The 24,563-nt window shown below is 41.6% G+C and overlaps 1 protein-coding gene across 2 annotated transcripts in view; it reads left to right on the top strand.

The window, feature by feature from the left end:
- SMPD3 (sphingomyelin phosphodiesterase 3) overlaps positions 1 to 23,521 on the top strand; it is a 104,716-nt gene extending 81,195 nt beyond the window's left edge. For both annotated transcript variants that reach the window (XM_032121713.1, XM_032121714.1), the window contains 6 exons: positions 970 to 1,045; positions 7,531 to 7,686; positions 11,818 to 11,907; positions 12,742 to 12,805; positions 17,953 to 18,115; positions 18,943 to 23,521. In XM_032121713.1, coding sequence (XP_031977604.1) covers positions 970 to 1,045; positions 7,531 to 7,686; positions 11,818 to 11,907; positions 12,742 to 12,805; positions 17,953 to 18,115; positions 18,943 to 19,044 — 651 coding nt within the window. In that variant the 3' untranslated portion in view covers positions 19,045 to 23,521. The remainder of the gene's footprint in view (positions 1 to 969; positions 1,046 to 7,530; positions 7,687 to 11,817; positions 11,908 to 12,741; positions 12,806 to 17,952; positions 18,116 to 18,942) is intronic.
- The last annotated feature ends 1,042 nt before the right edge of the window (positions 23,522 to 24,563 follow it).

Here is a 24,563-nt window from a genome sequence, read left to right as displayed (position 1 = left end):
CTGAGCCCTGGGTACAACTTTCCTCTGCGGGCATTTTCTTTAATGCATGCAGTGTTGCCACATAAACTGTCAACAGGAAAACCATACAGTCAAACTAGTTTCTTGCCACAATCCAAAACTTGATCCCCTTATCACTGGGAATTTTGATTTGCAGCTAAGTCCTGAACTAAGCCAAAATCCTCAATAGAGTTGGAAACCTAAACCAGAACTTGATTCTAATTTGCCTGTGTGTCTACTCGCAAGTACATTTTTAAAAGATTGTAGCTTATGATATAGATGAGGAATTATGCTACATTCCAGCTTCCCTGGAAGCCCTTCCTTTCTGTGTGTAAGAACAGGACCTCACATATTGTTTTGTCTGCTTGACAGGCATGGGGGCTGGTGCTGTTAGCTGAAGGAAGCAAACACTGCTGAGGCACCGCAAGGCCCCCAACACCTTTGTAGGAGAATGTAAAAAATCCATCAAAATCCAACACTTGCTGTGGAATGGAGAAAACATGATCAAAATCAATATTTATTTCATGTTTCATCCTTTTCCCTAGATGCCTGTGGCATTTTTTCCTTTTACATTCTAGTCATACACAGGTACCAAGAATCAGGCTGCTGGTGATATTAGTTTTATAAGGCACTTGAGTGGTGGGCCTGAATCTTACACAGGAACGAGAGCTGGGACAGGGAACGAGGGGCACTGCAAAGAACAGGAGAAAGTAAGGGTTTTGTATGTGTTGCAGATCAAAATCAAAACATTGAACATGGTAATGTGCAAAGGGGTTGGCCACAAGCCCCAGTAAGGCCAGTAAGCCCCAATAAGACCAGTAAGCCCCAGTGTGTGTCTCTGGTGGTTTTGTATTTATGTCTGTTTTCAAAAGGGAGTTGGAAAGAGTGGTGAAAAAGGCTACACAGATGGGCTTGGAAGTAGAGTTGTATGAGCTCTTCCATTAATCACCTTTTTTATTTCCTCCCTTCCAGGTGCAAGTGGGAAGTACACCTCAGGACCAAAGAATTGTGGGATACATTTCCTGCACTCACTTGCAAGCTATTGCAGGTACTGTCCTAAGATTCATATCTAAGTTTGTCACTATTTCCAGGCCTGTGGTGGAATTACTGTGCACAAGGAGCCAGCGTGTTGCCCCTCCTGTGTTTCTGAGTGCAGCATGTGTTGCAAAGCAGGGTAGACAAGTATACCCAACCCTTCACATCTTCAGTCCCAGAATAATTATCATAAGGCACAAACAAAAAATGTCCCTTGGGAACTTTGCTCCCTCTTAACCAAATACTGGTATTTTAGAAATACATTACTATCATTGTTACTCAACAACATTTAATAACCCGTACTGTGAGTATCAGCATATAAACAAAAATTTCTTTGTACATAACTGGGGGATAATCAGAAGAAACATATTGGGACACTAATTCTAGCTGCTGATTTCTGGTGGAAAAAGCCAAAATTCTCTGGCTTTTGACCTGCAAATTTCATCCATAAATGATTAGCAAGTTAATATACTCACTGGAAAATTCTCTTGGTCATATGTTTAAAAGCAGTTCTGTAGTTAGAGTAGGTGTAGTAATAGAAGCCAAATATACAGACCTTTACTTTGAGTATGATCAGCATTTTATTTAGCCAGAGGGTTGGATACCCTTCATTTATTTAACATGACTGTGATTCTTGTAATCCTGGCTGCTGGAAGAAGGACAGCCCTGTCGGACTGGCTGCTGACAGCCCATGTGCTGGGACCAAGGCAAGGCAGGGCTGCACGTGGATGGTGGAGCTTTGCACCCGTGTGCTGAGCGTGTGGCAGCGTTCTGCTGCTCCATCCCTGCCTCAGTGACACTGGGACTTGGGAACAAAACTGCCACTCCCTCAAGTCCATTAGAGAGACTGGATGGTTCTAAAAAAGATTAATGAATTTTTCAGCTACTTTTTAACAATGCAACATCCTTCTCTGCTTTTCTATTTTTAACTTACGGTAATGTACTGTGAGATTGCTCTTGTGGAGCTGAGATTTATTGCTGTTCCAGTTTAGTTTAGTTTTTTGGGTTTTGTTTCTAGTTTTCAGTCCTGTTCCTTTTTACTACCTAGTCATGTATTCTCGGTTAGTCCTTGATAACCACATTGTGAAATCCCTAAAATACTAAAGAGGAAGAGGGGGGAGGGAAGAAGAAAGGGGAAGTAATGTTCTATTTTCACAGTCAACCCAAAGTTTGTTCACAGGTAAAACACAACCTTTTCTTTTCCTGCTTCATAGTTTTAGGTTTATCTGGTTCAAACTACATTCAAATAGAGCAGACAATGCTTTAAGAGTCTGTCCCTAGATATATCATATTTGTTTATGTAATGAAATGGAAAACTAAAGTTCGTAAGTTTGGCAGAGCTGTGCTTTCTGATTGGCATCATTTGATTGGTAACATTCACACATTAAACAAATTATCCAAAAGACCAGTTTAACGATGTAAAGATGTGTATCTATAAAACCAAGCAGTGTTTAAAAGGTCAGCCATTTAAATCATCTTGTCATACATAGCTGAGTACAACCTGGTTTCCCTTCTAGGATACATAAACTTACACTTGACAGTTCCAATACTTACATAAGTATAAAGTGAAATGATCCAACTGCTTGTGATCAGGGACCAGCTACTAATGCTTTTCTCAAGGGATGTGCTGGCTCAACTCTCTTCAGAGCAACTACCATTTGTTCAGACCTGACCCTCAACTTTTTCAAGAAACTTTAGAATTAGATGTAGCTTTTCTTCTCAGGTCTCTGCCTGATACTGGTTGCTGCTATGCAACTATTTCCACTGTGGAAATAGTTGCATTTCAGTGACAAATGAAGGGATCCTTTAATGAGATTTGATGTAGTTATTTTCCATGGGGCTGTTAATTTTACATGGTTCTTTTATGCCTTTTGATTAGTCAGTGATTAATGTTCTGGACAGGTTTTGCTGCCTTGAATCCACCCACATCCCGAATCCTGTTGAGTCACGGCTCTCAGACACCCCACCAAGCCATCAATGCAGAGTAAGCCTCAAGCTACTCCAGCCCCAGCCCAAATGATGTAGCCTGCTGGATGCTATCTCATAACCTGTTCACATCCCTGCTCTGCATTTAGTGTGAATGTAGCCACTGGCAGTCCAGCTGCTGGGAACCCACACTTCTCTAGCCCCAGTTTCAGGTACCCAAGCCAACACAGAGCTGAAGCAGAACTCAGCACTGAGAAAGCTCTCTCAGTGTTTCAAATTGTGCAATCAGGAGTAACTCCTGTGCTGAGCATCCCTAGGCAGTGATTCCACAGATGTTTCTGAGGTAGCAAAGCCTGCATATCCACACCAGGGCAGGCTGTCCTTCCCTCTCCTCTCAGCTGTGCTACCCCAGCTGTCGAAGGCTGCACTATACCTGACTGGGGACCTGACCTAGCTGAAAAGTAACCCGGCAGAATAAAAGGGGGCTTTGTTCCTTTGGGTTTTTAGGTGGTTTGTTCTTACTTTGGTTTATTTTATTTCCTCAGTCTACCCTGGATTAAGTGTTCCAAGTGCAGGGGTCTGCACATAGTCAGGTGTGACACAGCTTGTCTCAGAGCTGAACTGAAGCCTTTGGTTTGTGACATGGAAACAGTTTTTCTTTGTGACTAGCCTTTACATCCTACACTTTGCAAGTCTTTTTGCTCTTCTTCCCCAGGTTCCCTGACAGTACATGCCATACTGCAGCACCTCCACTAGATCTTTTAATTTCCTGCGACTAGGCCTGTATTTGCTTTGTCCTACAACCATAGTGCTCCTTCCAATGTCTTTCAGAGTAGGACAGAACAGTCAGTGTATAGTACTTGCCTGAGTTCTAACTGAAGCCAGGGTTTCACTCAAGTGTTTTCAAAGTGAATGGAAAGGGCAAGTATGATTATTCTACGATGAACAAAGGTGAAGTATTTATTTATGCTGGCTGAAGTTCCCCGTATTACCCTTTCATCCTTCCACAAAACTTGAAGCTGAAAGGAGCTTTCAGAGAATTTGGAGATGATGACTGCAGGAACCAGTCACAACACAATTATGTGCATTTTTCCAGGCCAGTTCCTGAAGAAAAGAGTGCAGAGGAATTAGCACAAATCTGTATTCTCTGGCTAATCCCTGGAGGCAGTCAGATCACTGATTCTATCTGAACATTTAAGAAGTTGAACCTTTGTTGGGAGATACTACCTAGTTCTCTTCTGTTAATATTTACTGATGCTATTTCACTTCAGGAGCAGTTCCTGAAATGTCTGTTCCCCTGAGTGTTCTGGATGCAGCTTTGGCTTCTCTTCTACTTAGGTGTCTGATGAGTTCACTTATCTTCATCTCCAAAGCTACTGATCATTGGGAGATGCTGAGACTCGGGTCTGAGTAGTAACTTTTGCACGTGGATACATGCAGTACCCGCTGAGAGCTGCAGTGAGCTGGATAATACTAATCTCAGAAAACAGTTACATTCAAGTTATTCATTAGAGGGATTCATTAGAGGGATTCCATCTTGTGTCCTGGAAATGTAGCTGACTTCATGCCCCGGCTCCCAGTAGTGCTCTGAAGAGCAATTACTTCTGTGACCTCTAGTGGGGATAGTCAGGGCTGCCGGGCTGTCACAAGTCCTACACTTTGCTAAAGACAGATGAAAGTCATGTTCCCAGAGCTCCAAGGCTACTGCTTACCTGTCGAGCCCTGAGGTTAAAAGCTGTACAGGGCTGTTAAAAAGGCTCAGCATCCTCAGAGAGAGATGTATGTCACTGTGCAGTTAATGCTTTTCTAGTAACAGCAGTGCATCTTATCAGACACAACATCATTTTGCCTGCATGTCTCTTGTTTTTCTCAAGATTTTTCTGTTTTGGAGAATGTTACTTTTGTGTGTTTCAGTCAAGCGGTTTGCTATATTTTTCACGCTGATCTAAGACAGGTTGCTGCCTGAGTTTGATGCCCATGTGGTAATGGTCCTGTTATTTTATTTCTCATTTGGTGAAGCCATGCCAGATGGATAATTCACAGAAAATGAGTAAAAAACCCTTCACCATTAAGGAATGTAAAAGCCCATCTTAGAAAATGAAGCAATTTATGTAATTGGGACTTTGTGGGGAACGGGATTTTACTGCATTCTTGTCAACAAGCACAATGCTTAAAAGTTATGTTATGAGGAAACAATGGCATGTCAGAAGAAAGTACAGCCTAAGGAGAGGAGACAGGAGAGGAAGATTCAGATGCTGCAAAAGGACAGTCCATGAATTTGGATAAGCTTCACCAGGAATGAGAAACCTGGGACATCTTCACAAGGAGAAAGCTCTTGTCAAAGTGTAAATACCTGATGGGAGGGTGCAAGGAACATGGAGGCAGCCTGTCCTCAGTGGGGTCCAGTAAAGGGACAAGAGGCAGTTGGCACAAACTGAAATGCCATTTAAACAGAGGAAAATGGTTTTCATTGCATGGATGACGAAGCACCAGGACAGGCTACCCAGAGGTTATGGAGTCTCCCACCACAGAGATTTTCAAAACCTAACTGAACAACCTGCTGTAGGTGACCCTTGCTTGGGCAGAAGGGTTGGACTGGATGATCTCCAGAGGTCCCTTTCACAAGCTGATACATTCCATGAATCTGTAATTTTGCCCCTATCTTGATCTAAGCAGAATGGATCTGTTAGTCACGCACACCTTTTGTAGTGAGTGTCACCTGCTCCAGGCTCTATTTATTCCATGTGACCTATTTGCTGTGCTTTTGTTTAGCTCCATCTTCACTGTAGGGCTTTCTTGTGCTGTCATAGCAAGGGGCTTTCCCAAGAGTAAGTTGGTCTGGATTTGTGTCAAGCTGTGTGAGTAGGGTACAATGTAAACCTGAGGTACAAGTAACTAGAAACTGTAGGTTAGGGAATAGATCTGGGAAATGCTTGCATCTGCTTTTATATTACAGCCCAGCTGGTAAAGGTTTATTAGGAGTAACACAAGCAGAAGAAAAAGATCAGATTTTTTGCTGTTGGAATTACCAGCCTGAAGAGATGAGTCAGTGTCAGAACCTACTTAGAACCCTCCTTCCCTACTCATGGTCTTTTCAATATTTCTTTTAATTATTTAGTATTGTGTCAAATAATCTTTGGTTGAACATTTCTGATTCTGTTTGCTTTTAACTGTTGCTTTAACACCTTCCTGCTCACCCCTGCCCTGAGATGTTGTTGAAATTCCAACCCTTCACAGGGTAATAGTGGTTGGAAGGTGAAGTCCTAATGGAACTCCAGGACTCTGGAGTCTGTGTGTACTAATGCAGTAACAGTGCTAAGGCTGCAGAGCTCATTTTTTAAGAGTCCCTAAAGAGTCCTGGTGACAGCTGCAGTTGAGATGAGTGATTAATAAACTGTGAGGGTGTAGACTTAAATATTCACCATCTCCACAGTGGCCTCTAAAAGCAGCTCTGGACATACATGTTTTAAATAGGTTTTACAAAGTAGTAAATTATGTGAAAGTAAAATTCTACTCAGACTAAGTAATTTTGGGTTTACTGATTTTCCTTCTGATTCTGGCATTTGAAGACAAATCTTTTACTTTGAAGAAAAGTAATGTTCTGACTTGATATATCTTTGAAAATCTGGAACAAGCAAAATTATAGCTGTTAACTGTAGGGACAGTGAAAATGAAAAGGGAAGACAATATGGTAAAGAATTGTTTCTAGAATGTATCTATCTGCTCCTTTGCCCACATCAAAATGATTTGCTGTAATCATTGTAAGAGAGAGACAGGAATCATTTTTTATTAGACTTCATGTCACCTAATGTGCTTGAAGTTAAGGGTGGTTAGTTGCTGTAATTAAAGAGCTATTTTGTGTGTCAGATGGTTCCATTTGGCAACCAATCAATCTCAGCCCTTTCATGTAAAACATCCTGGTGTAACTCCCCAGAACTGGTGAAAAGAATCTAGTTCTTTATTTCTGAATTCCTGCCTACCTAAACCTGCTTCTAACACGTGCCTTTAGAAATATGAAAAAATACTTTCAGTTTAGGCATTCTTACGTGAACATAAATAGAACTCATCCTCAGATGGACTACTACAGTATAAGTAAGATGAATTTAACACTGATGTATATTTACTATTTACACTTGAAAGTTAAACTTTTCATTTTTAAAAATTAGAAAGCAAAGCAAGATCAAGTGATTTACCCCAGAACATACTGTGTAGTTCTGCCTGAAGTAGGATTTTAACTCTGAATTTCTGGTTATAAATGTAGTGCATCAGATTCTCCTACAGCAAGAGACATCATTTTGGCTGGTTTTCTGCAGCACAGGGCACTTCTCATTTCTTCAGCTGTGACTGGTTCCAGAAGGAGATACTTAAAACCATCGAAAAGTGTTGTTCCTACTGGACTTCCTAACAGGCTAAACACTATGAGTGCACTTCTGGCCACATAATTTCTTGTCTTGCAGCCTTTTTCTCAGGAAACTGGATGTCTGCCAATAGCTCAGCAACTGATACGTGGCTGAGTAACATTCTAGAAGGAGGTCTCACTCCTTGTTTTGGTTGTTTGTCTGTTTGCTGCAGGAGACACTACTGTTCGATGTGAGCAACTGGATATGCTTCAAGATTGGCTGTCTGAATTCAGAAAATCTACCTCCTCCTCCAGTACAGCCAATCCAGAGGAGCTGGTGGCTTTTGATGTACTCTGTGGAGATCTCAACTTCGATAACTGCTCCTCTGGTAAGACAAGGTTTGCCTTTTCCTGGTGTCTACCAGTCCTGAAAAGGAATAGGAATGTTCTTGATCCCTGTGGGTTATAGCAGTATATGACTATATACTAAATTATGACTGGCTTTTGCTAGGAAAAACTTAATTGCTACAGACACTTCTAAAATAGGTATGAGCTTTAAGTGTCAGCTACTCCCCTTGGCTCATCCCATGAGCTTTGTGGAATAATTAAGCATGATGGGTTTTAAGGCACAAAGAGCAATAATTTGTGACTTGTGATAGCAATAATGAGGACAGATACAGTGGTTTAGCTTCACTTGAATTAGGTAGACACTTACTGTCCTACAGTTTTAATTACTGATGAGAGACATGTATGCTATGGGATTTTTGTGGAGAAAAAGTAGTAAATTCATGCAGTTAAAAATAATTTAGTAGTACATATATGCATAGGAGACTAATGCTGCAGAGAGAATTCAACATTGCTGAATCAATCTTGGAAAAAAATTAACTCATGCTATGTACTTTTGGGTTTTTTTAAAGAAATTTGTTTTTTCTTTTAATTGAATGCTGAGGGTACTAGAAAAAGAACTCCACAAAACCATAATTAATTGGTGGTGAGTTCACAGAGATGGAAGCTTTTTCCAAACATGAATATTATGCTGTGTTAACAGTTAAATTGCCAACATGGAGTGCAGAGCGTTGTGTCCGTGTATCCTCTGTGCCTCCCTGCTCTGTCCAGCTCAGGCATCCAGCAGAGCTCCCTGCTGGTGTGGAGCTGGCACATGGACCAGTGGCTGGGGCCGAGGGGCCACAGCTGAAATGCTGCCACAAAGAGCACAGGGCAGGTCCAGGGAGGGGGGACACAGGGACAGTGCCCAGGGGAGCTCAGGCTGCAGCATCCAAAGTGAGATTCAGCAATTCAGATCAGGGTTTGTGGATGAACAGGTGAATTTGGGAACAGCAGCCAGTGGATTCTGTAGTCTTTATAAGAAGTCTCAGGTAACTGAGGTAGAGAGCAACCAGAAGAAATTGTAACAAAAAGCATTGTCTGATCTAAAACCCCCAAACTATTATCTCTAATCTCACTACTTGTATCAGACACTTGAAATGGAGGATTTTAGGAAAGTTGGAGAAATGTTTACTTGGGTAGAAAAGACCACCAACCCAAACCCCAGCCGTTGTCTCACTCGTTTCTAGCTCATAGGTACAAACAGTAAATCCATCACAACTTGGGATCCAAAGGAAACTTGGAATGGTTAGAGAGGTGCTGGCCAGTGCTCTGAATGGTGGAGGTGAGCAGTAAGTGGCAGTGGCTACAGAGTGCTGTAGTCAGACAAACACATCTTAGGGTGAAGTATAATGCAGCAGTGGTGGTGAGTTTTTGAGGGAGTACACGAAGGAAGTGGTCAATAACAGCTCTTCAGCTGCCCAAGCTGCCACATAAGCCCAGGGGGCTGCAGCAGTGCTGGGCAAGAGAGGCAGAAGCTGGGGACACAAATAGACACATCTGCTGTGATTTGACCATTTCACTTGCAACGTTGTTGGCTGGATGGAGTGGCCTGGAGGCAAAGGTGTCCATCAAGGAAATAAACAAGCTGCTGCAAACTAAATGGGAGACTGCCCAGTCAGATCACAAATCGAGAGTGAATGGGCTCTGCAGCATGAGGAGAGAGATGGGAGTGAAGCTGTGAGGCAGAACATATGGTCAGGACTCTCCACCTGAGAAGTGTTGGCACTCTACCCAAGATCTTGCACAAGAAGTACAGAGCATAATTAATGCAATTCTGAGCTGTCTTTTTAATGAAAAAGTAAAAATAACAATTTCCTTTTGCAAATAATAGTTGTAAACGTTGCAACTGCTGCTAAAGTGGATTGAAAACGGGTTATAAAAATTAATTTTATCTTTGCTATCTCTGACGCTTGTTTACCCTCCCCTTTAAAATGCACCCAGCCTGGAAACTGGAATTAAGCTGGCTATTTAATTTTTTTATTTTCAGATTACTTTCTTTCCATATGTACTAAGCAAGATTAATGCAATGTTTTAAAGTTCTCTCCTCCATTCTTACATTACTCATTGTTTTAGGGACATTTGTTAGCATTATAGGTTAATTGAGTATCTTAAGGTTTTTTTAAGCAATAATCAGCTTCCTGTAATTCTCTTTATGATTTTCTGTATCCTTTCCCACTCCACAGACTGATTCAACAGCTAATTAATGTTTTAGTGAATACCAAGCTTCTATTCTTAGTTATATTGACAGTACAGTTTTCAAAGATCTTTAGATCCATGAGTGACCTTACGTTTATGACAAATTTTCTGCAACTCAGTTTTCCCCTCCAGATTTACAGAACATTATGGCAACATTATACAGGGAATTCACACTTAGTGGGAATGTTATTAGAAAGTTACCTACTGTCATGTTGCTTTGGACTGACTTATGTAAAAGTCCATTATGTTTTTAAAGCTTTTAGCATAAAAAAAAGCCTTCCAAACAGATGGGTAAAGTTTTGTGTCATCAGCTATGACTTGTCATGGTCAGTGCCACAGTTGTAAATGAATAATTTTTAATCTATCTTGGCTTTGAGGGAGATTCTGTAGACAAATGATACAACAAGGGAAAACTCAGAGATATGAAAAATGGCAAAGATTTCAACTTCTACTTTTCCATAAATATTAAACAAACCCATTGGCTGCTCAGACAGAAAGAGAATTCTCTGCATTGCCCACCTGGCAGAACTTAGAGAGGGTCAGTCCTTCAATCATGTGCCACAACCCCAGGATTCCCAGAAAAATTAGTTTTTCAATCTCCTTGCAGTTTTGAGGATGTTCTCAAGACTGAGAGCTTTACAAGAGCCAGCTGGAAAGACGTAATGAGATGGATGAACTGTCAGTCAGCTGTACTAAAGACTGTGAATAACAAAACGGCGAACTAGCCAACAGCTGCAAGCACAGCACTGCTTCACTCCACCTTTTTGTTCAGCAGAGAGATCAGCAGCTTCTTCACTTGGCAAGACCAGCGTTTTACACAAGGAGATTTGATGTGATCCTTGGTGTGTGAACTGGGCTCTGTCTAAGAGACACAGCTCACAGTTCAGAGTTTTGTTTCAGATTTTATTTCCCATTTCGCACATTCTCTTGGCACACAGACAGGGACAAATACATGACAGCAGCAGCAGCTCCAAACTCAGGTGAATATTCTGACGATCCCAAGAGAGAGCCTTCAAGTGTTGCTAAGATGTTCTAACCTTGTAAAAGGTGTTAAGTGCTGTAAGGAAGTTTTCAGGAGCTGTTTGCAGTTCCTTTGCCATTTAACAGTGGAATTGTAGCCACTGGCATTTTCACGTTCCAGTTTGTTTCCTGGCTATGGCGACTGCATTGATAAGCAGCACACACAGAACTGGAACTTGCTGGTTTGCTCAGGCTCTGAAATGCTGGTGTGCTCATTTTTGTGGGATATCTTACCAAGTGATCCTAGGAGCTTGATGTGCTGTATGCCTTCAATGCAAGGAGCACAGTAGCAACTAGGAAGAATTTAATTTAAGGTTGATAGGTCATGCTGATTATGTTTAGAATGGCTTTAATGCTGTAGATAACATCCCAAGCAAATTATCAATTGCCTGTCCTTTCCCTTATCTGTTATAGCTTGGAAAACATTCAGTCAGGGAATTCTTCTGAAGCAAAGAAAGCATAAGGTTTTATCTTCAAACTTACTGAGATGTGTAAATATGCCCACAAACAGCCATTCCTTTTGCCACTGGGAAGCCAGCCCAGCTCTCCTCTGGGTGTTCTATCTCAACAAGAGTTTTGTACTGTGTAAGCAAAGCAATGGCAGAGGGAGGAGATACACTGGAAAATTTTCACTTCAGCTTAGAGCTAAAACTACCAAGAATATCTTTCACAGAAAAGACTTTGCAAGAAAGCATAGGAAAGCACTTTTATTAGCAAACATTTGCTGGAATTTCTGACTGAGGCAAGATCCTGCTGTGCAGTAAAGCTACGGCTGAAGTGATTCAAATCAAACCTAGGTATTTATACTGAGGAGAAACGAGGGCTTGGTGTTCCTCTTGTGGCAGAACACACAATTGTGCAGAGGTTCACAACCAGGAGCTGATGTGCCTTCTCTTGGGGTTGTTCTTTCCCTGCAGAGGACAAGCTGGAGCAACAGCATTCTCTGTTTACACACTACAAAGACCCATGTCGAGTTGGTCCTGGGGAGGATAAACCTTGGGCGATCGGTAAGTCCTTCTCTAGCTCTCAGTGTGGGAACACCTCCCTGTCTGTCACCCACAGCCAGCTCTAAGCAGCAGCTGCTTCAGCTGACCAGCAGAAAGAATTTGGTGGAGGACAAATATTTATAAGGGGTATTTTTATAACATAAATTTTATAGACCTTAACAATATCTTGTGGAATGATAATTAAGACCCAAACAGAGATCTTGAACTTCAGTCCACTTTCCAGAACTCATGCATCAAGCTACCTGAATGCCTTCCCCACATATTGTACTTTTAAAATAATCTCTAGATTACTTGGAGGGGAAGGAAGCCAAATTATTGTTTCTGTGCTTTGTGCATGCAGTGAAAGCCTGCAGCTTCTGATCAGAGTGTTCCATTTGGTGCTCAATAAATACTGTCAGTGAGGATGTAACAAAGCAAATCAACTCTACGAACTTGTAAGGTTTGTATTGTAAAAGATTTCCTGGAACTCTGAGATATTAATACCAGGTGAGACTCAGTTGAACTTGCTGAAGTTTTAGAACAGGAATTAATACTTTCTCCAGAGGAGCTTTTGTAACTGAAGATAATAAAGATAAGTAGAACTTTTTAATAATGAGGCTTTATTCTGTGGTAGGAGAAAAAAAATCAGAGACATGTGGGCTGAGGAAGTGGAAGTGTGAAGACATTTGCAAGGTGGCAGGCAGTAGGGAGGTCTGGAGAGAGGAGAAGTGAACACAGTGTGCTCTCAGCCAGAGCAGTCCCCACTCTCCCACACACCTGTGCCTCTGGGAACTTCCCAGGAGGCACATCCCAGGAGCTGTGCTGGGACACTCACATCTCCCTTTCTGTTCACAGGTACCCTGTTGGATCCTGAAGGGTTATATGATGAAGAAGTGTGCACCCCAGATAACCTACAGAAGTATGCAATTCCTAACCTTTTCACATGTTTTAGACAGTTGTGTAGAAAGCATGTTGATTGCTTGCTGTTTAACATTTCATAAGTTCAGAGTGAGAGGTATTTTATGGACTGAAAACAAAACAAATAACCAAATTTTTACCCAGGGTAGTCTGGGGAAGAGTATAAAAGGGGAAGGAAAAGAGGCTGGTTCTCTAAGTCAAATAAGGTTGGCTTCAGTGGGTGATGACAGCAGCTGCAGGCAGTGTCTGTTTGTCTCCAGAGCTTCCTACTTGGGCAGGCCCATAGCACAAGAAACTCCAAGCACTCCCAAAAAGGGTACATGGACAGCTTTTCTGAAAATCTCTGCAGGCAGCCAGTTCTGTGGTCACAGCACTGTAAAGGGCAGCAACAAAAGGAAATGTAGTTTTCCTCAAAAAGCCCATAAAGTTTAAAATACCACCCCCAGCCCAACAGCTGCTGAGTTACCCATTCATCACAGAGTTCAATACACCTAAAAGCACCAGCTCACAAATACAGAGAGGAATTAAATAGCACATCAGACAGAACTAGGAATACGGCTTAGGATCTTCCAGTGATACTAGTGCAGCATCACTTCTAAAGAGTGTTTGATATTGAGAAACAAGTGTCCTTGGTTTGAGCTAGTGGGGTTATGAGAAATACAAAAAAATCTTAATTAGCAGTAGTCTTAAGATATATTTCTTGAATACCTATTTGTTAAACAATATGCCAGTGGAGAGAAATTGATAAGCTTTGTACATTTTAGAGCAGCACTTAATGAATGTGGCAATCCTTTTGTCACCTTCTCCACCATGAAGGCAAGTTTACTGTGCTAAATAAATACCTTATCATCATGACTACCCATAGAAGATGTTCTAACTACTCATTACCAAAATATACTACAGAGGTAAAATTATTTAAATTAAGAAGTCAGTCCAGATGTTTCTGTTGACTCGCATAATGGAAATGGTACATTATAGGCAGTAGATATTGTCATTACTCAACATAACTTTAATATATGTGAAAGGGACTTCTGGAAAACAAAAATAAAGAAATTTGGCCCTAGAATCAAGTTTGTAAATGCAAATCTCTCTGGGGGTGCAACATTGTATTTTATGCCTCCAAAAGCAGGCTTGGAGCATTTTAAAAAAACCAAAACACCAAAACAAAACCTAACCCCTTTCATCCCCCAAGAAAAGCAAAACAAAGCAAAAACAAACAAACAAACAAAAGAAACAAAACCCAAACAAGTCCTGTGTTTTAAAGTGGCCTTTTCAGACAGCGTGTCATTAAATTCCTTTTGGGGTATTATGTTTTATTCCCTAAAGAGTTACTTGTATTCAGCAATTACGTTCCACTGACAAATACATGACTGATTAAATAGGGAGCAAGCAAATGATCAATAAAGAATTCAGAATACTACTTGTGCTACCTCTGAGTATGCACAGCACCTCAGGATGTGATAACTGGAAAACAGCCTTGAGTGCTGGGAACAGAACACGTATAAGACTTCTTGCCTGCTAAGTGTGGCTTTCAATTTTCTGCAATGTGCTATAATTCTATTGCACTGATGAAAAACCCCTCAATGAGACTGTAATTTCCCCTGGCTCTTTCTGCAGGGAAACAGGGCTCTGCATGTGTGCATTATGTGGAGGTGCTCATGTATTGGAGAAGCCATGGTTTCCATGAGAGGCCAAGGGAACCTGTCCTGCTGTCTCTGCAAGGGACTGGCAAACAGGGAATTTGCAAAGAAATTCAGGGAAATTTAAAGCAATTAATGGGGTCTGGACTTTAAAGACATTTAAATATTAAATAGCACAGTAGCTGTGGGGCACTAGGTAGCTAACAAATACTCTTCATATACACAGCAAACCAGGGTACCACCTAGAATTGATCCATTCTCAAATTTTTCTATAATAAACCTTGATGAATCTTTACAGATATTTAAATTGTCAATGTCAGCTATCCAGAGAATTATTTCTTCATCAGCACTCTTCTCTGGTTTATAAATAAAATTAAGTATTTCACATTACTAAAATAAATAGGCCATAAAAGCAGCAGAACAACTCGTTCTTAACGATCTCTTCTGCGTTAAGCACAGCATACGCAAAACATCAGACTTGGTAGAAATAATGAGCAGGTCATTTACAATTATCAAACAATTAATTAGCTAGATGTAACAACCTGGGCCCTGCCGCAGTCCTGGAAGCCACACAAGCTTCTGCTCAGAAAGGCTTCAAGAAATGCATGCAAATAATCCCATCTCACAGAGATGGTTGTCATCTTCAAGTTAAGCACTGGAATAAGCCCATTTTTATCTCTGAACCCTGACCAGAGGCAGGTCTAGGAGACCACACTCCAGCACAGTTATGAAAAAATTTAAATGCAATTTTTTCCAGTCTCCACTGCTGGACAGGGGCTCACAGTTGAGCTAAAGGCTGCAACACCAGTGAGAAAAGTCTTCCTTAGCTCAGGTGCTTCTGGCTGGAATGAGAGGTGGTCCTTCGAGGTTTGGGATGAGGGAGTTTTGCTTTATGGCTCCCTTGCAATCACTGCTCTTGATGCTCCTTCACTCACTGCAGCTGGGTCAGCACTACACAACCAACCAACCGAGGGATGGGGCTTTCACACTCCAGCTCTGGGGTTTTTGGGACTGAAAACCCATCAGGGAAAAACAAAGTTCCAATTATTTTATTCTCCCTTTCTTTGTATCCTATGAATCAAGACAATTATTCTGATAAAAATCAGGTTTAGTTGTGCAACTCAGTCACAATTAGAAATGTTCCCTCAAATTGTCAGTGTTTAACTGCCAGCACGGCAGAGCCAGCTGTCCTTTACTTGTGTCGACTTCCTGGAGAGTCAAACAGCAAACACAGCACAGAGAGGTGCAAGTTCTCAGCAGCAGCACATGCACACACATTTACAATTTGCTTCGCTCATATATTTGAAATTAATGTTTCCCTTCCATGAGCACTTATGCAGGTTAAATGAATATGCAGCACTCACATACTTTTTAAAAGACATAACTGAAGCTGAAACAAATTTATCTTTTAAATTAATGCAAATAATATTTTTTGCAGTAGTGCTGCAGAGCTAATCAGCAGTTTCTTCTACTTTGTTACTTAATTAGCTTTGCCAAATATAAATATAATTTTTGAAAGAGGTTAGTACCATCAAAGAACTTGCTTCCTTTCCAACCTAGAAAAACAATCTAAGGAAGTGAATCATTTGCAAGAGCTCTTTGGAGAATCAAAATGGGGTGCAGACAATAAGCTAATGTGACTTATTAAAACAAAGCAACAGATAAAAGAAAGTTTACTTTTATAAACTGATTATAATAAGACCTAAGAACCTTCAATACCTCCCTAAGTCTGAAGGGGGGTTTAAGAAAAGTTCTGATCAAATGACTACATGATCAGAGTTCTGTCACTGTTACCTGCTGAAGCACATAAAGTGCTTCTCGAATCTATCAGTTGACCCAAACTTAGAGATTATAACATTACTGAGACCTAATCAACTGTAGCCACTGCTGGGTCCCCTCTGCCACCATTCAGGTCCTTCCAAAACCCCAAAATTTGACAAACAACCATCTGAATCTCACACATTAAAACATATCACATGTGTTTATCCCTTGTTTTTCCTCCATTCTGTAATCTCACATGCATGCATTAAAAAAATTCCTGAACCTAACCCCATAAAACCCATCCAAGTCAAGTCTTAAAAAACCAGGTGACCAAAAGTACCTTATTTTTCCCCAAGGTGAAATTAAAGGCTTTGTGCCTGCTAGGACCCAAGTTCATGGCTCAGTGTTTCTCTTGAGACAGTTGATGATGCAGCTTAATGGTGTAATCAACTCTTACAAGAGAAACCACAGAACCTTGAGCTCAGGTTTTGGCAGGTAAGTAAAGGAAGGAGATTTTTGAGGAAGTGGTTTTGAAAGTTTGTGTTTTAAGGCAGATACAGCAAAACCACAGCCTGAGCAGCCCCCTCTGCGTGCACAGCTGTGCCACTCACCTGTGCTGGACTTGATGTCACCCGTGAGCACAAACCCCGGCACGGGCAGGTCCCAGTCCGGCTTTCACTCACACAGTTGGGTCTGTTCTCCTCGGTGCTCCTTCGGCAGAGCTTTTAAATAGAACACTGGAAGGTAAAACAAGTTTCCTTCAAAATCCAACACAACAGCAAAACAACACAGAACAGCACAGGATTACTGTAAAAACAGAGTGACAGGGACCCGTGTGGGTTACCTGGTCCAAAGTCACATTCGAAGCTGGGCTAAGTTCAAAGTTAGATCAAGTTGCTCAGGGCCTTAACAGTCTTCTGTTTAAAACCTACAGTGAAGGTTTAAGCACCCAAAAATAAGTATTTTAATGGGGGAGCAGCATCTTATTTCCTTGAACACAAGATTGGTACCTAGAAAACCAATTCTCAGTTTTGAGTGCTTCTGTATGTGGCCTTGGGCCAGGTAATGCCTTGCAAGGTGGGGGTGGTGCTAACACACCTGCTGAGTACATCCATGTGGAGGAGTTTGCAGTGTCACATACTGGAATCAAGTAAATTAGGCTGTCATTTCTAGTGAAGTAAGACCTTGGGGTCCAAGACACAGTAATCTGACGCTGAAACTTGCTCAAAACCAACCACCATGTGCCCAGATGTGTGTTCCTGCAAACCAGTCCTCGTCCACACGCTGTCTGTAGAGCTGGATGTTGTAATTTCAGGAATTGCTCTGATCAGAATGGAGAGGTTTGTATCAAAGTGCTCAGGTTTGTCGTAAAGCAATCCAGGAAACAACTTCCTCCTCTGCCAGTTTCAGCAACACTGGAAATCAACAGAGGGGCTCTGAGCTGCCTTATAGTACCAATAGCAGGTTCCCCTCTCAGTGTTTGTTCTGCTGGCTACAAGGAAGTTCTAAGACAGCACCAGTGATGCCAAGGCTGCCATGGGGTTTTAAGAGCACTGTCAGCAGTTAGTGCAGTCTCATACTGGAAAACACATTTGGAAGAAGATGTGCTTTACAGGTTTAACAGTCCTTTGGGACTGGGATTACCTTTACCAGGGATTTGGACAGAACTTGGGTAACACGTAACTGGAAAGGATAAGCAAACATAGAAACATTAAAACTTGTTTTGTTTGTTTTTTTAATGAAATAGGGTGCTGGAAAGTGAAGAAGGAAGGAAAGGATACTTAGTCTATCCCACCAGCAAGAACCACAGTTCCAGTCAGAAGGGGAGGAAGGCATCACTGAAGGGAAATGGGAGGAGGATTGACTATATGCTCTATACAGAAGAAGGTGTCTACTTGGAATGGAAAGTGGTAAGTTTCAGAGTTGCCAAAAAGGCTGTAACTTGCACAACAAACTTGTCTGAATGGCACTGCAGCCTGTTCTGTTGGATTAAACCCATACTCCTAGGAGGACCTGCTGCTTTGCTATTTTCCACTTCTGCATGCAGGTACCATGTTTGTAAAGCTGTAACAAAGTTAGGGTGAGTTTGAGGATTCCCACAGCAGCACTGGTAGCTGTACGCTCTTCAAAAACAACCAACGAACCTCATTTTCTCTCTCCTTTTAAGCTTTTGCCTAACTGTTTTGCTTGATGCTTCTCCTATGCCTGCAGTCTGAATATTTTTTAATCTTTTCAAATGTCTGGATGTTTTTTATGCCTATGAAAATCCACCTAAGTTACAACTCTGCAATATGTAGGCAGAAGCTGACATGAGCTACCCAGAGGGAGAACTTGTAGGGTGCAGTCTGCTTCCTAGTGTAGGACTTTGCCTTGTACAGCATTCCAGGGTGAAAATGAGGAGCTCATTCACATGTGTTTACCATACTCTGCACATGGATCACCTACTGCAGCACTGCAGATGAGTCTGTCTGGAGCAACACAGATGTTACTGCAAATAGAAAGAAAAAGTAGAATAGATTCCATGCAGACCAGCTCAGCTGGGTGCTACCAGTGCCTCACCTCATCCCCTGCAGCCCACTGACATGCCCTGAGTGGCAGTTCCGTGTTAGCCCAGCCAAGCCTGGCTGTAATACACTCTGTAATACACTAGGGAGCCCTCCAAGAGGCTGAGTTTTGATGTGTGGAATGACAAACCGATTTTTCAGCTCCTTTTCTTACTGTTGTTTTCCTTCTGCAGGAAGTGGAAGAGTTCAGCTTTATTACCCAGTTAGCAGGCCTGACAGACCACCTACCAGTAGCAATGCGTCTCATGGTGTCTACAGGAGAGGATGATCCTTAAAACTGACCAGCTCTGAGAGATTAGAAGAGGGAGCCATGAATGATATTTCAAAAATATCAGAGGATAAGAATGAACTATTCTGGTGCCACGTTAGGAAAGATGACCAGACCTGACCTGGGCTACTCCCAGAAAGTACCAACAATGTGGATCTAAAAAGGGAAGAAATGGAAGGGGCTGTGGCCTAAAGCCACTGTCACAAGTGGCTCAGGCAACAGGGCAGGCCTGTACTACAATGCTTTCACTGTGGACCGAACGGAACCAAGATGGAAGTCCTAATTCCTTCTGAACCAGTGCCATTCTTACTAAAACATGTTTTTATACTAATATATAGCACAATTTAGTTTGTACTTAGTCTGTGAGTTAGTGCTGCTCAATGGTTTTTTGCATCATTTCTTTGTCTAATTACGAAGCTGCAGCTTTTCTCTTTCTTTAGCCTGTGACAGTTGTAGTTCGTGCTTGCAGCAGCCGCATGCGCCCGCACTGCATGCACCGGAGAGGAACCGGGCACAGCATCCCTGGCAACGGCAGCAGGGAAGGGAGGGCACAAACCAGACCCAGCCAAAGCGTCCTGGGACTGGCAAACCCTTCTGTCAGGACAGGTAGATCTTAAACCAAACAACAACTCTCTTCAATTTGCAGACCAGTATCTTCCTGTCTGATTTAAGGATAATTAAAAGATTTGGAATCAAGACTTTAAGAACACAGTTCCACCCTTATTCCAGCTGTGTTCCCACTGGAATTATGAACTGTTTTGTCTGAATGATGACTCCAGAATCAGGCCTTCAGCTTTCTAAATGCAACTTATTCCCTTAAGAAGAAACAGTTTCCCTGTAATGTCTTTTCTTTCCCATGCGTGGGACAGTTCTGAATTATGGTATGGGATATGTATGTTACAGTAGAGTGAATAGATTCCTGTAGTACCATTGGTAACACCAGAGCCAACATTCTGCCTTAGCTAGAAAGGGTAAGTGGGAAATGAATTGTAAAATGCATGCTAGATATAGAGTAAAAAATAAACATAAGTGACATTTGGGGGGAAAAAGGTGTAGAACAGTGTATGACTGATAAGGCAGAATAACCTGACAATTTTTTAAAGGAATCAGTACACTTAAAGGGGAAGTGGAATGTGGCCAGCTGGAGAGTAGAGAATAGAACTGTGACTCTTGGCCTTAGGTAACTGCTTCCCAGGAAGAGAGGCTGTTTTGATGTCTGTGAGACATGATTCTCCATTTGTTTTGCACTCACAGACTGAATGGGGGTCTTACCATCTGATTCATAGGTTCTTTCCAATAAAGCTCTTCAAATGTGGGGCTCCCCTCTGCCATCTTGTCCCCATGACCTGACCTACCCAGCCTCTGTAACCTTAACAAAAATAATGAAAAACTAAGAATCAGGTCCATAACGAGACTTGGGATTTTCTTAGGGATTTAGTTTCAGAGGGTTTGTGTTGTTGGGAGAACAATGAGAGTCCTTCTGTTTTACCCATTACTTAGTTTCTTCTGCCTATCTCCTTAGTGTTATTTCCTCTTGCATTACAAATTCCCTGTGTTAAGAAGAGTTAACCCAATATTAGATGTACTCCATTAAGTAACCTGTTTTAGTTACACTGCCCACAAACTCCTGAGGATGCTCTTGTTTTGGTTTAGTTTACACCTGCTGTGAATTAGCTTGAGCTAAATCAGAATAGATCTAAATTAGAAATCTCAATCTGCACAGCCTCTGGTACTTGCTTAGTTAGCTACAGTAAACAACAGAACTTGTACTTAGATCAGCCTGATTTTGCAAATAGTGAAACTCTTAATAGTCATGAGAGTACAGGACTAACAGTATTGGCTAATTCCAAGGAGGTAGCAAGGCCACCGCTCACACTCTCCCTCTGCACCTGGTCTTGAAACATTTTATGCCTCGTTTTCCAGTCCTGGGGTCCCTTCAGCAGAGACTGCCTCTTAAAAGTGTACTGTGCCAAACCATGGGGTAGTCTGAAGTGTAACCCATGGGGACTCAAAAATGGAACCATACTCAGTTCCCCTTTTTATAAAATTAGGAATTCAAGTTTACAGAATCAGAGACTTTAGTGTACTACCCCAGTGCACCACCAGTTTCCCACTTTGTATGTCTGTCTTTATACAGAGGGTGCACATATGTGCAATGTGTTTTTCGGGTTTTTATTGCTCCACCCAATTCAGAAAAACTTGTACCCAAACCAATGCTTTTTAATCCTGTTTTCTACCTTGCTTGTATTTTATTAACCTTTTTTAAAAAACCCAAACAGTACCAGTAGCAATTTGTGCGCTGCCCAGCAGCTATTTCTCAGTAGTAAGACTAACTACAAGGTACGGTATTTTTAATAGTTTTCCTAACAATGTAAATTACAATTTGATATCAATTTCACCAAGTATCAGTTACAGGAGCTGAATTTGACACTGTGTGGGACATAGAACTACTGCCAAACAATGTTACATTACTTACAGTAAAACTAACATGATCTAAATTACTTTAAAATTTGTTCTGTGGTTTTGTGCTGACTAAAAATTCAGCCACTTTCGTCAACTTTTTGAGATATGTTGAGAAATGTTTTTTCAAATTTGAAGTAAACTGTTTTAGATTTTGTTGTTCCTAGTTCCTCAGTGCTCAAGAACTGGCTAGCTGTAAAATGTTCTCTTACACAATACACATACATTTAACCAGTGTAAGTAGTTCTTTATAATTTACTGTCTTAGGGATGTGACTTTGCAAGAGTGATGCTGGGAGGTTCAGCATTGTGGCATCACTGTATAGATGCTCCTTGGTTTTTTGCATTGATCCTGTGCCTTCTGATGCCTCGGCAATGCTTGCAGGGGTCAGAGAGTGTCTGTAGCAGTGAGCTGGAATGATCAGGCTTCCCCTTCCAGGACAGTGACCTCCAGGAGAAAAACGAGTTTTGCCTATACCACTCCAACCACCACAGTTCCATCCAATATCCCACAGAGAATCCACTCAGACAATGCCTGTACTGGCATGATATCAATCATCACAGGCCTTAGGCAGACACTATAGGATAGAATATTTGCATTAATAATAATAATAATTTAAAAAAAAAAAAAAAAGGGGCGGGGCTGAAGAGACCAAGCCCAGGAGATCAAACCCTGGAAGGCTTTTTTAGATGTCAATCCTTCTTTGCTTATGGATAGCATGACCCAATTTATAAGTAGAATGTTATTTATAAGAAATCAAGCTTACTCTACTATGCTTATCCCACTTTGTACTGGGATTTCAGGCATCTTCAAGAAGTGAGTGATAAGACTATGCTTGGTTTATTACCTGCCCCTTACCAGGGATACTGCAGTTGAAGTATCACCTTTTTATAAAAGCTTGATAACATCTTGTTTCTCCTGTTCAGTTTGCATTTTACAACAGCACTTCTAGAACAAGTGAACAAAAGACCCAAAGAGGACCATTGAAAACCAAGCATTTCCAGAAGTTTTGAAGGTGTCAGGTCCTGACAAAATTATTAACTTTAGGTCACTTCAAAAACACACCCCAGAGACGGAGCCGCTGAGCACCAGCGAGGTAACACCCAGCCTCATGCTGGGGGAAAAGGCATTTTACTCATTCCAGTGGCGCCCAGTTTTGTCCATCCCAGCCTGGACACTTGGTAGAATCTGCCTAAAGCACCCAAACAGAAACTCCCAGAGCCTGGCTCCAGGAGAAGCCTGCAGCCTGAGGATGTGTGTCCTGCTGGCTGCAGGAGGAGTTTACCTGCCTTGTGCCAGTATCATGACAAAGTTTTATCCCGGAAACACTCTCAGTTAGTCTGGCCAGACCCTCAGACCTACTTGTTGGGTAAGACAGTAAGATTTAAGGAACACACAATTCCAATAAGGAGGTTTTTTTCTAATGGCCTTTGTTTGGTGGTCCAGACGAAGCCGATCCAACTGCCCCCAGTTTGGTGTCTGAGCTACCCTGGATCACGCAGCAGCACAGCAGTGTCAGCACATATCATCAGCTCACAAATGAAGCAGTTTTGCCTCCTCCTGGCACTACAGGATGAGGACAGAAATACAATTCAAGCACTTTGAAAACCTCCCAATTTTATCCATTATGAGGGTCAAATTGTTACTGAAGGTCTCACTTTTCCATACCATCTTGTTTTAAATATAATCTTGATGCTTTTAAAGACTCGTATTATTGCTGAGGTTTAGAAGTCCTATAATAAGAATAACCTTTTTTTATTTCAATGATTTTTCAGTATTGTATCCTTCTGGAACCTAATGTTTTTATATGGTAAGCACACACCTTCTGACATTTTGTTATAAATGTATTTAAAAAAAAATTTAAATATTTTCATTGGTTTCTTTACCTGCAAGAAAACCACAATCACAGACCTGATAAAAACAAGGTATTTTAAACAATATGGAGGGGTTTTTGTCTTTTATTGGTGCTGAAAGGAATAACTGGTTGATGCAATCAAGATAATAAAATTTTAAGGCTCAAATGATTCTGTGCAGTCACTTTCTCTGGTTTTGTGATGTGGAGACTGATGTCACCAACAGAGATCTGACTCCAAATCACAGTCTGGTGGGTGGGTCAAGTACATCTCATTGTGCTACATCTGTTCAAGTGAACCTGCAGAAAATACAAGGTGAAGAAATGAGTCCTTTGAACTCCCCCTGCACTGCCCAAACATCCCCTGTACAGATACCCTGAGCAGTTTTCCAGATGTGCAGCCTTCCTGCAGAACATTCACGCCAAGTCCCTGCTTTAAGGACAAGGATCTGCACTGGAGCCTGCCAGTGCCTGGCCCCAGACTGCAGGAACAAGGGAGGATGCAGGTGCACAGCTGGGCACCACAACAGTGATCTGGCCCCTGAGCTCAGGCAGAGCAGGTTTTTATCTCTGTGCTGTCCAGTCAAAAATAAAAAACACACATCACACCTCCTGTACAATTGTTGGTTTAACAAAACAATGTAAAGAATCCATTTTACTGGTTTAGTCTATCTGAACAGTCCTGCAAAAGCCAGTAGGGAACCCTTCCTTGAAGGATTTATTTTTTCCACAAGCAGAAAGGATGGTATCAGTGGAATGCAAATGAGTAAGAAAGAGCCCAACGCACATTCTTGTCATTTCCTCAGGAAGGAACCACCCCATCCTGTGGGACAGGACATTAGAGACGGATTTCTGCAGCTTTCTCCATTGCTGCACAGGTGATTTTTGTCTGCATTCTGATGCTACCATAGCATTATACTTTGACAGACTTGATTTTCCAGTGGTAGATTCTCAGATTGCCTCTCTTGCAATACCTGACCTATTTTCCCACTGCTACAGTTTGTTATTATGTGAGCAGCTCATGAGTGGGCTCCCTTCTATAAAGCGCTAAGGAACTACAAGTTAAAAACACAGTAATTTCTTGGATATTTGCATATTGCAGACAGTTATAGGAACAAGTACAGAAAACTGCAGCTCCTTCCTGTTCCCTGTGCACAGGAGTTGCAGTGTAGTTCATGATGAACTCGTGCCCACAGCTGCCTGTGGGTCAGCAC

This window comes from Corvus moneduloides, chromosome 12, assembly GCF_009650955.1.
Source record: "Corvus moneduloides isolate bCorMon1 chromosome 12, bCorMon1.pri, whole genome shotgun sequence".
Classification (NCBI taxonomy): Eukaryota; Metazoa; Chordata; class Aves; order Passeriformes; family Corvidae; genus Corvus; species Corvus moneduloides.
This window is presented reverse-complemented; position numbering and strand designations above follow the sequence as displayed.